Consider the following 15762-nt stretch of genomic DNA (forward strand, 5'->3'; position numbering starts at 1 on the left):
TACACAGGCAAACTTTAATATAAATTTTCCACAACCTCTAGTAAACAAGGATAATTTTTTTACAAAAGATGGACAAAAATATTTGCCTTAGAGTTGGACCATGAGGTATATTGATTTCAATATTTTTCCTGATTATTTCTTTATCTGTCAATCTAATTATGGTAAACGTATGTAAAATGCAGTACAATAAGAAAACTTTTTCAATCATGTTATACGGGCGCCATTTATAAATATTTCAATAATATGTTAAACTTGTTAGCCTATGTAAATGTTATAAAGCCTAAATTAATTTTGTTTGACTTCTTTCTGTATTTAACCTATGCTTTTGGTTACATTACTAGAGTTGAACACTAAAGTTTGCAGATACAATTTGACAATTAGATAATATTTTGTGATACAAAATGGCGGTTTATCGCCAAACAGTGATAAGGGGGGAATTATATTCAGACTTTTTTTCTGTCATGTGTTTGTTAAGCACTAGCAGTGGCGACGACTAGCATAAATTTACAGTAAATAGTGTAAGCATAGTTAAAATATTCATGAATTGAAATACCAAGCGTTAAGTCTTCAGCAAATTATCGGGATATTTAATAAATTTGTTTTCTTTTCAGACAACATAAAATAAAAATTTAAAAAATGACTTTTGTCCACTTTATTAATTGCATGGCGTTGGCCTATGCTCCGTATGTTGTAACATACAAATCGTCGATTCTGTAAGTATAAAAAGCATTATGCCTTTTATCTACATAGTGCATTATATATTTCGGCGCTCTTTCACTATTGTACGTAAAAATTAATAAAAAAAACATATTTTCAAATGCCGCATACCACAACACATATTGTTTGGGTTAGGGTGCGGGTTAGCGTTTGGTTGAGGGTGGGTCAAGTTATTATTAATAATAAACATAATATTACTTGACCCACCCTCACCCAATCACTAACCCGCACCCTAACCCAAACAATATGCGTTGTGGTATGCGGTATTATTATTTTTTGTTTTCTGCATAGCTTTTCGCGTACGATAGTAAAAGAGCGCCTATATTTCTGTTTGACAATTTAGTGACTAATTCTTTAGCCTGTATTTTATACCCATTTATGCAACCAAAATGGGATTCATAATCCACTCAGAGCCGCTGCACCCCCCAAAACAATATGCACCTGATTTTTTCATATATTAGTTACAGTTTTTACTTTTTCAATTGCACACAATCATTGTGATATTTTTGGTCAGCACCAGCAAGATCTTGTCGATCTTTCATACTTTCCATAGGGCTTGTAAGGTTGTCATATAACTCATCCACCTACAATATGAAGTTGAATAGTATTTCACTATATGATATTTTATCTTTAGAATTTGTAGTGGCCTTATCGGTCAAAAAATTGGTACTGCGCATGCGCACGTCAGTCATTTTTCCCTTGTGGTCTTACTGGAGTCCTGACTACGCCGAAACAATCTGACCCTACTTCCCTGTTTGAGATATTTAAAATTGGAAAGTTTGTAATGAAAGTGTTCACCGACACGAAGACAGCAAACTGGAAAAACTTCATTGTCACTGTTTTAAACAGTAGTTGATTTACGGTAGAGCAATTTTAGGCTGCATGGACATCTCCCCCTCACAAAACCCAAAGTTTCCAAAGCTGGGTATTCGGTAAAGCGAGGTTTGGCAACCTACGGCCCGCTGTAATTCATCTGGCTCGCCGCTCTTAGACAAATTAGACACTAATCCATTTCAATTTCAAACTTCGTGACTATTTTAACTATGTAATAGCGAAAAATTTTCGTTTTTTGATGCCACTTTTTTCGCTGCGCAAGGCTGCCAAGTGCGTCGCACAAAAACGGAAAACGTATTAAAAAATGTTGAACACATATTTTTTAACATTATTTTATTTTTGGCAAATGTAATACAAACTTGCAAAGAATTAAAAGAAATACCGAAAAAAAAAAACGCGCTTGGTTCGCTCGCCAGATGCGCTTTGACTTAAAATGCTTAACAAACACTGATACTAAACTAGATGCGTCAACACTTTACTGCTTCTGTAAATGTAATTAAACATGTTTTTAAGTGCAAAAAATATCCGAGCCCCGCCTGATTCACAGTTGTTCGAACGTTTCAATACCACAATCCTTAGTTAGCATTTTGTGCGGTCTACAAAGACCTTGAGTTTGATTTTGGCCCGCGACTAGAAAAAGGTTGCCGACCCCTGCTGTAAAGGAAAGACATGTGTAGCAGATTCTAAAGTTCTAGTATTGTTAGATAAACTTAAAGAAATTAAAACAAAATTTCTGTCAGTTGTTTACTTTACCACAAGAAACTGTAGTTTTCTACAAACCATTTTCTATAAAATTATTTTTTAAAGCTAAAAATGCTAAGATTGTGTGCACTGATACAGTAACGTAGCATTCACTATCGTCTAAAACCCAATGTTATTGGACATCCCTAGTTGTTAGTTTTTTACGAAAAAAACATTTCAATATCTTTAGACTCCAGCTTAAGGTTTTCCTGTAAAACGTAGCCTAAAATACTGACCTTTAAATTGAAACATATGTTTTTAAAACAAAACAATAGGAAACATAAACAATATTGGGAATTTTTTAAACTTTTTATCCATTACCTAATTTTAATGTTTTTGTTTTGAAGGTCTGAATACAATGCCCTGATGAAGGTTATTTTTGCCGGCATGGTTTACATGATGACTCAACTTGCCAAGATGCTTGCTCTGGCCACATTCTTCCCCACTTTGGACACCGGCGGTTCCGGCGCAGTCGGCGTTGTGGCAGAAATCCTCAAAACTACCGTGGACTTTGCTGATCTGGCTGGGATTTATTTCATTATTAACGGGACTGTTGGCAAGCCAGAACTAAAAGGTTTGTGATTATCTAAACCAGTTGTTCTAACTGGAGTCTGCAGAATAATTGGGATCCAGAAAGTTGTAAAGGGTTCACATATAAAGTTTTTAGTTCCTAAACGCAACGGGAAAATTGAATTAAGTAAAGCGATTCAACTCATTTTAATAAACTTTGCCATGTATCAGATTTATTTACTGTGAATCATTAAAAAAATTGTTTGGAGTCACCCCACAAAATCGCTTAAAAAGTATAAAAACCACCAGTAGCAAAATTATCTATGTAACTCTGCTTTTGTGTATCAATTTACACCTATGGTTGGTATTCATAACCGTGGTGCTAAAAGTCACTTTATGTCATATATGTATGTAAATGTTACCAAATACTTATTTAAAGCAGGGGTGTCCAACATGAGGCACGCAACCTAATAAAAAAATGGCACGCAAGCCCCCCAAAATACGGCCAATTGTCAAAAAAGCTAAATTCGTTATACAGCCAATGCTCATTGTTTATTCACAATACAAAACAATCCCAGCAATTACAACAACAAACGATACTTCTGATATTATAACATTATACTGGAATAAAAGCGCTTTTAATATTAAAAAAAAGGTTGCTAAACTTTGGCACGGGAAGAAGTTATAAGATGAAAATTGGCATGTTGGCATGTTTGAGTTGGACACGCCTGATTTAAAGTGTCAATGGATTACCTTAATTTACAATAAAATAGTTTCATTTTAATAAGAGATTGGAATTAACCTTCAACTTTATTGTTTTAGTTCTCACGGCTGGAGTTGGTTGGGCTGGAGCACAAGTTTTATTTTCCAACCTTCTTTCGTTCTGGTTCGGAGCGCGTGGCTTGGAATTCGATTGGAAGTATATTCAAATGGCACTGGATGCCAACATTACACTGGTTGGTTACTGTGTATTTTCAAAGTACGTCTTAATTTGATGATAGATTGATTTGGAAAGAATTAGAAGCTTTTAGAGAACTTCAAATTGAATTATTTTTAAAGTTGAGGGTTAATGCAGGGTTACCACAAATTCTTTAAAAGCCCCTGTATTTTTTCAAAAGTTACTAAAGAGATTTTTTTTATGTCATTTTAAGCTTTAGGTTTAGAAAGTGCAGTTGTAAAATTAATTTTTCAACTATTTGTTCTTGTTGACCATGCCATCTATATTTGTTGCGATTGATTTTTGGAAAGTTTTTAAATGTCTCTGAAATACTTTCATAATATTGACTGGCAACCCTGTAATATTATTGTAATTATTTGTTCTAGGTTCAAGTGATAGCCATGGCCAGTCTTGTATGGACTTGGACAAGGAACGACCTGAATCGCAATTTGTTGCCCATGGTTTCTGTATTGCTCGGCCTCTGTGTATTCCGCACAGTTATAACTGATGTAATTGTCCAAGCATTTTCCCTAAGCCCATGGCTCCATCTTGCACTAAAGGGTGTATTGACTTTTGGAATTTCGTCGTTATCACTACAGCTTTATCTTGGATTTTCTGAAGTGCGATAATAATTATGATTTAAAACCTGACGAGTTAGGTAATGTTACCCTTTGCAAAAACGAAAAACAAATTTGCAAGAAGAAATGTTTATTTACTTCTTTTGACACTTGGAAGTTCTGAAAAAACAAGTACTTTGCTATGTAATAAACCTCCATGTATGATCGCCATTTAGTTTAATTTTGTTTTGTTTTTATTTAATTTTCTGAAAACCAGACAATTGCAAAATGAGTTTTAACATGATTATATGTTTTGTAGTGTGTTGTTTTACAATAGTTTGTGCTTAACTGAAAATCTTTTCTGTCATTTAATTTACCCATTAACCAAGAATTTATGAATTTCTGCATGTTGTCTTTGTCAAATCATTTAGTGTCCTGTTTTTGCAATAAAATGTTCACAAAAAAATAATAAATACTTGTGTGTTTTGATTTGTAAATCGGGTTATGATGGCCAGAAAACAAATTTCTATCGTAACGATACGTTTTACAATGTTTATTAGAAATATAAAAAACCTTAAGTGTGTTGTAAAAAATGTTGGCCTGCCATAGAAAGCTTACTTGTCGGCATTTACTTAATTCGTTCCACTCTAGTGGTTTCACTACAGCGAGCTCATGTGCGTGACGTTTACGTCAACAACAATGACGCTAACGTCAAAAAACTACGAGATGTGGCTGTTTTTAACGTTCTAATGCTTTTTAGTGATGTAACTGATTCACTGGCTCTCTACTAAATAGAAGTAGTTCAGTAGCAATGGCGGCGCTGGTCTAGTATCCCACCACAGCGTTGGAATAATTATTAAAGCAATGTACAATATTTGGGTAAGGGTGTCGGTTAGTGTTTGGGTGAGGGTGGGTCCAGTATTATTATTTAACAATATTACTTGACCCACCCAAACCCAGACGCTAACCCGCACCCTAACCCAGTAATGTTCAATGTGGTAGGATTCTAGACCAGCACCGCAATGGCTGCTTTACGTTTGTTTTAACTCAGTTTAGTATTTTACATTAAGTCAGTAGTTCTCAAACTTTTTTCTTGAGGCGTCTTTGCAAAACATTATACTTGTGACGCTTAAAGCGATAGGAATTTCCCGGAACTGTTAAACAAAAGCCAACTTATTCATTTGATTCTGAGGATCATAACTTAATTCCGAAGTTCCTTGCTAAGGTAGACTAAGTTTGATTTGAATGCTTCTGCCAGTGGATAAGTTTAGATAAAATAAAATCATTGTGCAAAGCATTTTATTATTTCAAACATTGCAGCAGGGCTTAGTGGCGCATAGTTTGAGAGATGACATTATAAATTGACGCTATAAAACAATAAGACTTAGAAATCTATAGTTCTCCAAAAAATGTGAAACTGAATTAAAGTCTTAAGTGCATTTTCTTTTTCAATAAACTTTTTTGTTTTAAAATTTAATCCATTTTAAAATTATACACCAAGATTTTAATTAGGCCTTTATGGGCCGCTAAAGGATTCAAGGATCCCTGTTTGAAATGCTGTACTAAGGCCTTTGGTTATGTTGTCCGGTGCAGGTAAGGGGGAGTTTCAGGCCTGTTTGGGTCAATGACTTATAATCAGCACCTCAGATTTACTGTGTTCCTTTTCTTGAAATCACAATATTTGTGTTCCAATGGCAATAAGATATCATTAAAAGTTAACATTCGTTTATGCCTAAAACCGATTAAAGTGCAGTTCGAATAAACACAACACATATTTTCACCTGAAAAAGTATTATTTTAGCTTTATACAAAGTAGCTTTGATTTGTGTTTTAAACTCTTTATTATTTATTATTTTTAAACAAAATTTTATAAGCAAAATATAACATGCTAAAGAGCGAGAATAGAATTCTAAAATGTGTCTCAATATTGCTTGTGCAGTGTAACCCACATGTCTATCTATAACAATATTCAGAGCATGTGTTTCTACGCACTTGGGCAATAACACTGTTAAAATAAGAGAATCATAAAGCATTTTTGTATAATTTGATATTTTTGCTTCCAATACAAATAATATTATGCTTAAATTAAAAAAAATGATTGTCTGCTTTTGTTAACATATAAGATCAAAAAGTTGTTCGAATTTTTTAAAAGTTGTTTCAAATCTGATTTTTTCAGCAAGGGTGTCCACAATTTGTTTGTTGTGTAGAATGTTGTGATTAAATTAATGACACTTTCCTAATGTTCAATGAACTTAACTTGTATTAATTAGATTTTATATTCTACTGGTAATGACAGATTAATTATGGTGTAATGAACAGTATGAATCTATTTTGATTGTGGTTAGATAAGCAACATGAAATCTTACAGCAAGAAATATAAAAGTTTATTTTATTAATGTATATATTTGTTAAATTATTGAGTTATTGATGTGTTTGGCCAAACTGTTGCTCTTCAACAAATTAGGTTAATTTGTTATGTAAATTTGTTTCTTTATTTAAGCCTTATTAAACAGATAGATATTTTTGTTTAGATTTCTTGTAGCCCAGTAAAGTGTTATAGTTACATGAATTTGTCTTTTTACCAACAAGAAAGAAACACTAGATAACATCTGATAGAAGAATACCTGAATCTTAATCTTTTTATCTCAACTAATCTCTGTTCAACACTCCAAAGAAAAAAAGTTAACTGCAACTTTCCCAAGAGCTACTTGACAAACAGGTAATGCCGGTAGTCGGTTTACACTTTCTAGATTGTTTCTTAAAGTGCACAAGATGCCCCGGGGCAACTCTGTGCTGCAATGAGGTGTTCCAACACATCATCAAAAACTTTACTGGCTTAGAGTTGTGTAGTGGTTTAGGCATTAAAAGTTACAGATATTTTTTGACGCTTATTTTATATTTTAGCCTTATTAAATTTGAAATTAAACTTTATTAGTATTGTTTTTAAATTCAATTTAAAAATGTGTGCAAATTTTTAAGTTTGAATCTTGTTAATTTACCAAAAAGTTTATATTACACATTAAATTTATTTTAGATGCGTTTCGGCTTGTAGTTAGTCAAATGTGAAACTTTTTGACAATTTATTTTTACTTGGGTGCATTAAATTTTCAATTAAACATTTGTTTGTATTTTTAATCACTGAATATAGAACGTCAAGCTATTTTATTTTCTAGATGCTTTTTGGATTGTAGTTAGGCAAATTCAACTCGTTTTTACATTTAATTTCGCTGATTTATCTTAGAATTAAAGAATTTTGTTCGTATTTCTAAACACTACATGTAGAACCAAAGAGGTTCTCAACAGAAATTTGTTTTTTAGATGCGTTTTTGTTTTTTTAGATGCTTTTTGGCTTATAATCAGGCAAATCTAACACTTTTTCGTTTTTTATTTAATTACATTAAACTACAATATGACTCCGAACGGTGGTAAAGTAACTTTAGCTTCAAATGCAAAGACTACTTTAGGCACGATGAAGGCGCTGATCCTTGTCGGAGGTTATGGAACCAGGTTAAGGCCGCTCACACTAAACGTTCCAAAGCCGTTGGTGGAATTTGGAAACAAGCCAATTATGCTGCATCAAGTAGAAGCCCTTGTTGAGGTATGAAAATATTAAAAAAGTATCTATGCTAAATTACACATTTATCTTTTAGTTGTAAAAAGTATAAATAAAAGGGGTTGCTTGTTATAGTATAAACCTGGTGTGAATATTATTTACATTTTTATAATAATTATTTTTGCCAATCTATTCATTTTGCAAAAAGTTTAAATACATTAAGTTGTGTCACCCTTTCAAGTTCCTTTTCAACGCTCAGTTTGTGAATATTTTTATATTCTGCACATTGTGTCTAATGTAGCCTAATGCATTCCTCTCTATAACACATTTACTGTGATTTAATATAAATAATATCTTTAATACTTGGTATCTTGGATGGTATCAATACAATATATATATATAATGATTTATAGGCTGGAGTCCAAACAGTTGTTCTTGCTGTTAGCTACAAAGCAGACATCCTTGAGAAAGAAATGGACAAACATGCTAAAAGGGTAATTTACCTTAATACAGTGCTTCTCAAAAGTCCAAAGTAGACTGTTAACTCTGTGTTGCGCCACAATGCAGCAGATTAAGGAACTGGCGAAGTTCTACATTTGATGGACGAGCTTTTAACATCTTGCATTTTGTAACTAAGATATAAAATTGTAATATATTTGGCGGACCGGCAGAAAAGTTGATGCGGACCGGCAGTTGAGAACCACTGCCTTAGTAGGCAAACAATATATAACTGTGAATTTAATTAATTGTGCGATAAATTTTAGATATCAGTTATTTAAATTAAAACTATGAATTAGAAATAACTAATAAAAATTGTTGTGGTGCTTTTTTAGCACTGTAGGATTATTACAAGCATATAAAAGTACATTCATCTTAAAAAAAAACTTTAAACTGCTGTATGCCTTGTTTTTATGTGGCGCTTTAGAATTAGGTTACAAACAGTATTGTACTTTGTATGCCAGTTATTGTTTCAATTAATTGTCTGTGTTACAATAATGACCATTTCCTGTTTTACCACAGCTGGGAATTAATGTGATATTTTCACTGGAAGAGGAGCCATTAGGAACAGGTGACTATTCCTTACATAGATGTATTTTACTTTGTTTGTAATGTTTAACTATAAAAGTTTCAGTAAGGTTAGGTATGAACTGATTAGTTTAAACATATATTCAACCTACTGTTTAGGTACAGTTAAATTAAAACAAAAAGTTGTATAAATAATGAAGTATACTATGCTATTGTTGAAAACAATACTATTATATTAGTGTTTAGTTATGCACACATCAAATTTTTTTTTTTCAAAAACAAATAATATGTATTTTTTTTCAAAAAAAAACAAAAATTTAAATTAAAACAGTTATAAAATCAACTAAAAAAAAAGAAATTTGCTTGTCTTTATTATACTAATGGTTATTTTTATTTTAGCCGGCCCAATTGCACTTGCGAAAAAGCACCTCGCCGATGACAAGAACGACACAAGGCCATTTTTTGTGCTGAACAGCGACGTGATCAGTGATTACCCCTTTTCGAAGTTACTTGAGTTCCACAAATCACACGGAAAGGAAGGAACAATTTGCGTAAGTGTCAGCTAAAAAACACCTGAATTTTATTAAAGTTTCTCAACAAAAAAACTAATAAACAATTTAAAAATAAGTAAATTCAAATTTAATTTCTCAAATAAAAATCCATGGAAAAATTCAAAAAGTGAATTCATTTCCCAAAAAAACATCAAACAATTAACAAAATGAATTTAATGCTTTTGGGACAACAACCTTTAAAAACTTTAAATTGGTAAAAGTTTTTGTGCAAACTATGCATTGTGCAATAAGTTGAGTGTTTGTAGAAGTCATTTTAAAAAAATGCGACAAAGTAGCAATAAACAAACATGCAAATTTCTTTAACTTTTCAGGTTGCTAAAGTGGAAGAACCATCAAAATATGGAGTTGTTGTATATGAACAAAGCAGTGGACAGATACACAGGTTAGCAATACTAGTTAATAATAAAAAAGTAGAATTTCGATTTACGTTTTTTTGCCACTTACATTATAAATTGTTTTCATGCTAATTGTTTCCACTGCAGCCTGCTTATTTTGTGTGGTAACACTCTACCCAAAAAGTCAATTAATTGATTAATTGTTTTTACAATTAATTGATTACTTATATTAATGAAATAGCTATCAGAGTAAACTTAACCTCTCTTTTTAGTTTTTAACTGATACTCTGCAGTTATGGTTTGTAAAACTTGACCAAACATTTCGCTTTTTCAGATTTGTTGAAAAACCACAAGAGTTTGTTTCAAATAAAATCAACGCCGGAATGTACATTTTCAACCCTTCAATATTTGACAGAATGCAGGTTTGTGACGATATCACCACAACTTTAACTTCCCTGAAATAGACGCGTCTGTCTAGTTCAGGGGCCGGCAACATATGGCCCGCAGTATTTCCGGTCTTACATAATAATGTGGCCCGCGGCAACAGTCTGCCGCAATCCCCACTACTTGCTTTCCACGTCAAATAATAGTAACTGTTATAGTTATTCTTTAGTTATTTGTTTTTTGTATGTGTTTTTAGATTCTTTGTTTTGGGTTAAAATTAGATTTAGAAGTTACAATAGGCCAAGCTATTTTGCCATGGATTTTGATTTTGCCAATAAACTTAAAGTTGACAAGGAGTGTCGCAAATTTAAAGGATTAAATGCCCAGATACTTACCTTTTCACTTAATTCGGCAAAAAAACAGTATGGTTGCTGTGCAATAAAAGTGTTGCTGCGTTTAAACAGTACAACAAATTACGATTTATTTCTTGTATATGTGGGTAAATACGCGACTAATGTATCGATTCAGGAATACGGCCCGCCAAGTACTTCATTTTACCATAACCGGCCCGCCGACTGGAGAAGTTGCCCGCCCCTGGTCTAGTTTAAAAACTTAAAAGTAAGGGGCGCTGGTAAATGACGAATTGTACATTTTAATATTGACATGAAAATACGCTGACATGATTATAAATGGCTGAAAAATAATAATATTTTTCTACATGATTTGCACTTTAAAATGTAACTTTGTTACAAAATTGTAGTTAAATAACCTGCAAAAATGGCTTTAAACGTTTCATTTTTTTCATTTTTTTCTTGTTTAAGCAGAGTAATGACGTCATTAGATATGGGAATCGGATCGCGATGCCCATTGTCTAAAATAGCGGATATCGGCATCGATATGAAAAATGTACCCCTTCTCTCAATACGCACCAAAAAAATATTTTTGTCTAAAAATTTTTTTCTTGTTACCAGCCGAAACCGATGTCGATCGAACGTGAGGTGTTTCCGTTCATGGCAGAGGAGAACCAGCTCTTCTGCATGGAGCTGCAGGAGTTCTGGATGGACATCGGACAACCGAAGGACTTCCTCAAGGGAATGTGCATGTACCTCTCCTCACTGAGGAAGAAGAGCCCTGAAAAACTGCACAAGGATTCGGATGGGGTAGAAATTGTGGGAAATGTGCTCGTGGTAAGCGGTGCGAGATTTATTTTAGTTTGATCTAAAAACTTTTATACCATCTATTTAAAAAATATTAAACTTTATTTCGGGGGTACAAATTTTGCCACGTTTCTAAAAAAGACTAGAGAAAAAAAAACAGTTTTCGCTTTCGTGTAACACGTGCTCGCGGTAAGCGGGTCCATGATAAAAAAATATGATAAAAAAGTGTCTATATTGTTAGTAAGAAATCCTTACACATTTAAAACAGAAAACGGCTAAAAAATGCCCATCTATATAAAAAAGTTAAAAAAATTTAATTTTTATTACTGGATTTATTACTCTAAAAAAGAGTAGAAAAAAGTTTTCGGCATTCGTATAGATCAGACGGTAGAGCGATCCCGGTATAACATTGGTTGTTGGTTAAAATCTCGTATTTAAATCTTGTTATATGGTTCCATAAGACTCCTAAACATTTTAATAACATAGCTATGAATGGTAAAGCGGTGAACAAATAATTTTACATTTAAAAGAAAAATTGATTTTGTTAAGACTTTAAAATGTGTGGTGTAATATATCTTAAGTATGATTCTGTTCAGACCAAACAAACAGCATGAGAATGGAAGATACCTTTCTCCTTTTAAGAACGAGACAGCTAGGATTATATTTTCATCAGCACACCTTAATACTAATACAACTTTGACCACAGCACTATCTTTAGTTTAGTTTAGTTCAATTCAATCTAAACAGCTCACCGCCAAATGTAATCAAACAACGTAAAAAACAACTCTTGAGAAAAACAACTAAAGGTTTTGAGCTCGAATCTCTCGGAGTCTAGTTGTTTTTCTTGCCTAACCTAGCCTTGCTGACCGATTTCAGTAAGCTTTTCAGAAGGCATTATGTGTTGCTATGAGACTTTGTAGCTTAAGCTGTCTGCCTGTCTTCCATTTAAACATAACAGCATACCAGAAACATCATGAGAACTTTACAAGACAAACTTCCTAAATATAGCTTCTCCTTTTCTAGGACGAAAGTGCTCGTATCGGTAAGAACTGTAAGATCGGCCCTAACGTGGTTCTTGGGCCTAACGTTGTGGTTGAGGACGGGGTGAGGATTAAGAGGTGCACAGTGATGAGGGAAGCTACTGTGAAGTCGCACGCTTGGCTCGAGTCTTGTATCATCGGATGGGAGTCCAGGGTTGGACAGTGGGTGAGTTTCCAAGGATTTGTGAATTTGTTTAATGTTTGGTAAATGAAATACAGTTTATGAGTTCACATTTACAATAGAATGCACCTTGAAAGTGCCATACATAATTGTCATACATACATACTTACATAGTTTAAATTTTTGAGATATTTATCAAGTAATTCATTGATAAAGTTGAAATATTTCGTCGTAACCCAATTCTGACCTTAAACACAAACATTTTGTTATTATATTAGGGCATAGTTACTTTGATTTCAACCAGTCAGACAACAACAAAAACGCTGATGGAAATAATAAAGTTAATATCCAACGTTTTTTGATGATTCAATTTGTAGTAATAGTTGTTTGCAAACATTAATTGATTTGCAATTTTCGAAATTATTTAAACAAAAAATGAACGAGTGTAAGTGCACCTATACTTATTTTCTATAAAATATAACGATTTTTGAATAAGTTGGACACATAATGATCATGTATGTAGCCCTGTTAGTGTACCTGCAATATGTTTCAAAATCCTAACATTTTTTGTTTTTATTTTAACCAAGGCGCGTCTTGAAAACGTGACAGTCCTCGGTCAAGATGTGAACGTGAAAGATGAGATTTACTTGAACGGAGTCCGTATTCTACCACACAAAAGCATCAGCAATTCCGTGCCAGAGCCCCAGATCATTATGTAAAAGCTCTTACATAATGCTAAGGGTCCAGTATTCTTACAGGAGACCCTTTCTGTGCCATTCAACGCAAGACCAAAGTTTTAACAATGTTTCTTCTTTGTTTTTATTCATCACATAGCAGTTCAAAATTCTGTTAAAAACGAGTTTATTTGGGTTGGAAAATTCTTTGAGAAAAAAGTGTCCATTGAATATGAAGCAAAGACATCCTGTTATAAATGCATTGTTATCTTTAAACTCCTGCGTGGTTTATTACACATTTTAACATTCCTTTCGAGTATTTAAATTTATTTGTTGCCTGCAGTTTCAAATTATTCTGCACATCAAAAACGCACTAATGCATATGCAATTGTAAAGTCTATAGTAGAGTAGCATAGTTTTTTCATCGTGTATTATTATTTACATATAGATCTTTTATTACAAAGTTGCTACAGAGACAAGTTATGCTTGTCAAATCTCGTCAATTGAAGTTTAATAATGTACTTGCATTTGTTTTTAAAGCTGTTAGTTAAAATGAGGAAATTGAAGCCATAAGAAAAATGTTTGGCTTATTTCCGCTAATATCTTTATTTTTATATTTTAACGCCATGAAAAAAAAGGCAGTTATCACAAAATATGTTCGCTTTTAGTTATACCTGGCTTGCATTATATCTTGCTGTTAAAGTTTTTCCGTTTTTGAAAGGCCTATTAAACCAAAGCTATTAACATATGGTGTTAAGTGCAAACTGTTTAAACGGCGGCTAAATGAAGCAATCAATACGACAGCTTTTTATCCCATTGTTAAATGGGCGGTGCCTTATATGTTTGTTGTGCAAGATTTTCATTTTCTGTTTTTCATGTGCGCAAAAATTATAGAAAGAACTATTGCGCGTTTTATACTGGGAGTAAAAGATTACAAGATAAAATAAAGACAAGTTTATCTCATTTTCGATTTTTTAGTTTCGAAATTTCTTGACCACATTGATCAAAGTTTTGTTGACATTATTTTGGAAAATTTTTAATAATTTCGTTTTTTTTAGAACTTACCTACACTTGCATTTTGCAGTCTTTCAAATGTTTACCGTTCACATTGTTTGCTTAAAATAAACTATTATCCAGTACGTTTCAACTTCGATTGGGTGTAAAAGTTCCACACTCTTGTTTCACAGTCATGTTAAGACAAGCTATTAAAGAGGTTAGTCTTTGCTTAAGTATACATTAATTAATAACGTTGGTAAATCAGGAATTATCGAGTAAATTAAGTAGACTTATGTTTGCAAATACGGCATTTTGAAATGACTTAAGTCCCCGTCAAGTCGTTATGAGAGCAAGTCAATTTTAAGTCGTATCAGTGACATAAAAGTAAACTGTTGAGTATTAAAGTTGGTAAGTATTTAATGTGCAAAACTTGAGATAAATTTTAATAAAAAATATTAAATCCCAAGGTATTTGACAAAATAACTTAAGTTTAAGTTAAGTCATTTTGGTCATAGAACTTAAGTCATTACCACACTTGGTAGACTTATGTTGTGCTTTAATGTAGTGAATAAACAGCCGCTAGATGGAGTAAACAGTGAACACAGAACAACACAAATGTCTGTAATTTAAAAAAAGTTAAACAAATCGAGATCTTAAAAATACATTTAGTAATGAGGATTATTTGAACTGCTGTATTTACTTAGGTTACAAATTTATTTTTTTAAATTTGTGCCTGAGCAATGTTGACATTTATTTGGCTTAGATTAAAAGCAAGGCTATGGAGTCGGACTCGAGTAAGACCACGTAAAACTACCCGAATTCCAAGTCCGACGTACGCATGCGCAGTACCAACTTTTAAAACTGATATTACCGTCAACATAGATTTGTAAAGGTGGATGATTTATATGACATTCCTAGAATGGATTGCTGAAAATCCATCTTAGTTTTCTTACGTAAGCTGTAGTGCAGTGGTTCTCAACCGGGGGGCCGCGGCACCCTGGGGTGTCAGTTCTAATGCTCAAGGGTGCCGAGAGATATTTAAGAATCTTTAAAAATCTGATTTTTGATTTTTTGCGCAGGATTAGAGTGCAAATTTTTTGTATGATTAGAGTGGAATGAATCCAATTAAAACTTTCTACGCTGTGCAGAATGAATGTGTGTCATTCCAGTTCCGTTTATTGTGGCATCTAGTGAATTACCTACGAAAAAATCTCGTAGGGTTGCCACAAGCCATAAATGGTTGAGAACCACTGCTGTAGAGTCGTGAACTCGGGTTGACCCCACAGTCCTTGCTTAAAGTCACTAAAAACTTTTTACAACTAATCATTTTAACTATTTTGTATTTTTATAGTAAAAACAAGATTAACATTTAAAATGCAATAAAAGTCAAATGTACTGACCCAAAGCGTATTAACATTATGAAGAACGCAATTTAAAAACGTCTTCCGCGCAGATAATGTCGAACGGCATAAAACAACGCTGCGATCAGTTCAAGCTTTAAATTAATTAATTAGCTTTCCTTGGGCAAAATTTAGGCGAGGTTGGAATGCTAAGCAATTGGCGGGAAGACACAACATTGAATTGGATTCAGGCCTTTCTGGAAAGCGC

The 15762-nt window shown here is 33.1% G+C and overlaps 2 protein-coding genes across 3 annotated transcripts; both read left to right on the forward strand.

Annotated features, from left to right (window-relative positions):
• Window positions 1-609: 609 nt before the first annotated feature.
• On the forward strand, window positions 610-4746 carry LOC146165530 (BOS complex subunit TMEM147-like). Its single transcript, XM_083382440.1, has 4 exons — window positions 610-713; window positions 2640-2866; window positions 3625-3758; window positions 4126-4746. Exons 1-4 carry the CDS (start codon window positions 637-639, stop codon window positions 4366-4368), a joined length of 681 nt encoding a protein of 226 aa, XP_083238566.1. The 5' UTR covers window positions 610-636; the 3' UTR covers window positions 4369-4746.
• A 2936-nt stretch (window positions 4747-7682) lies between these two features.
• Window positions 7683-13220, forward strand: LOC146165531 (mannose-1-phosphate guanylyltransferase catalytic subunit beta-like). Of its 2 annotated transcripts, none has more exons than XM_083381179.1 (9): window positions 7683-7894; window positions 8263-8343; window positions 8870-8918; window positions 9275-9426; window positions 9759-9829; window positions 10117-10204; window positions 11138-11353; window positions 12347-12555; window positions 13008-13220. In XM_083381179.1, the coding sequence occupies exons 1-9, from the start codon at window positions 7706-7708 to the stop codon at window positions 13201-13203; spliced, it is 1251 nt and encodes a 416-aa protein (XP_083237305.1). In that variant the 5' UTR covers window positions 7683-7705; the 3' UTR covers window positions 13204-13220. The 2 variants fall into 2 exon arrangements, with proteins under 2 accessions (XP_083237305.1, XP_083237306.1); XM_083381180.1 differs by having other exon boundaries at window positions 12347-12529; window positions 13072-13220.
• The last annotated feature ends 2542 nt before the right edge of the window (window positions 13221-15762 follow it).

Source organism: Ascidiella aspersa, chromosome 2 (genome assembly GCF_963924565.1).
Source record: "Ascidiella aspersa chromosome 2, kaAscAspe10.2, whole genome shotgun sequence".
NCBI lineage: Eukaryota > Metazoa > Chordata > Ascidiacea > Phlebobranchia > Ascidiidae > Ascidiella > Ascidiella aspersa.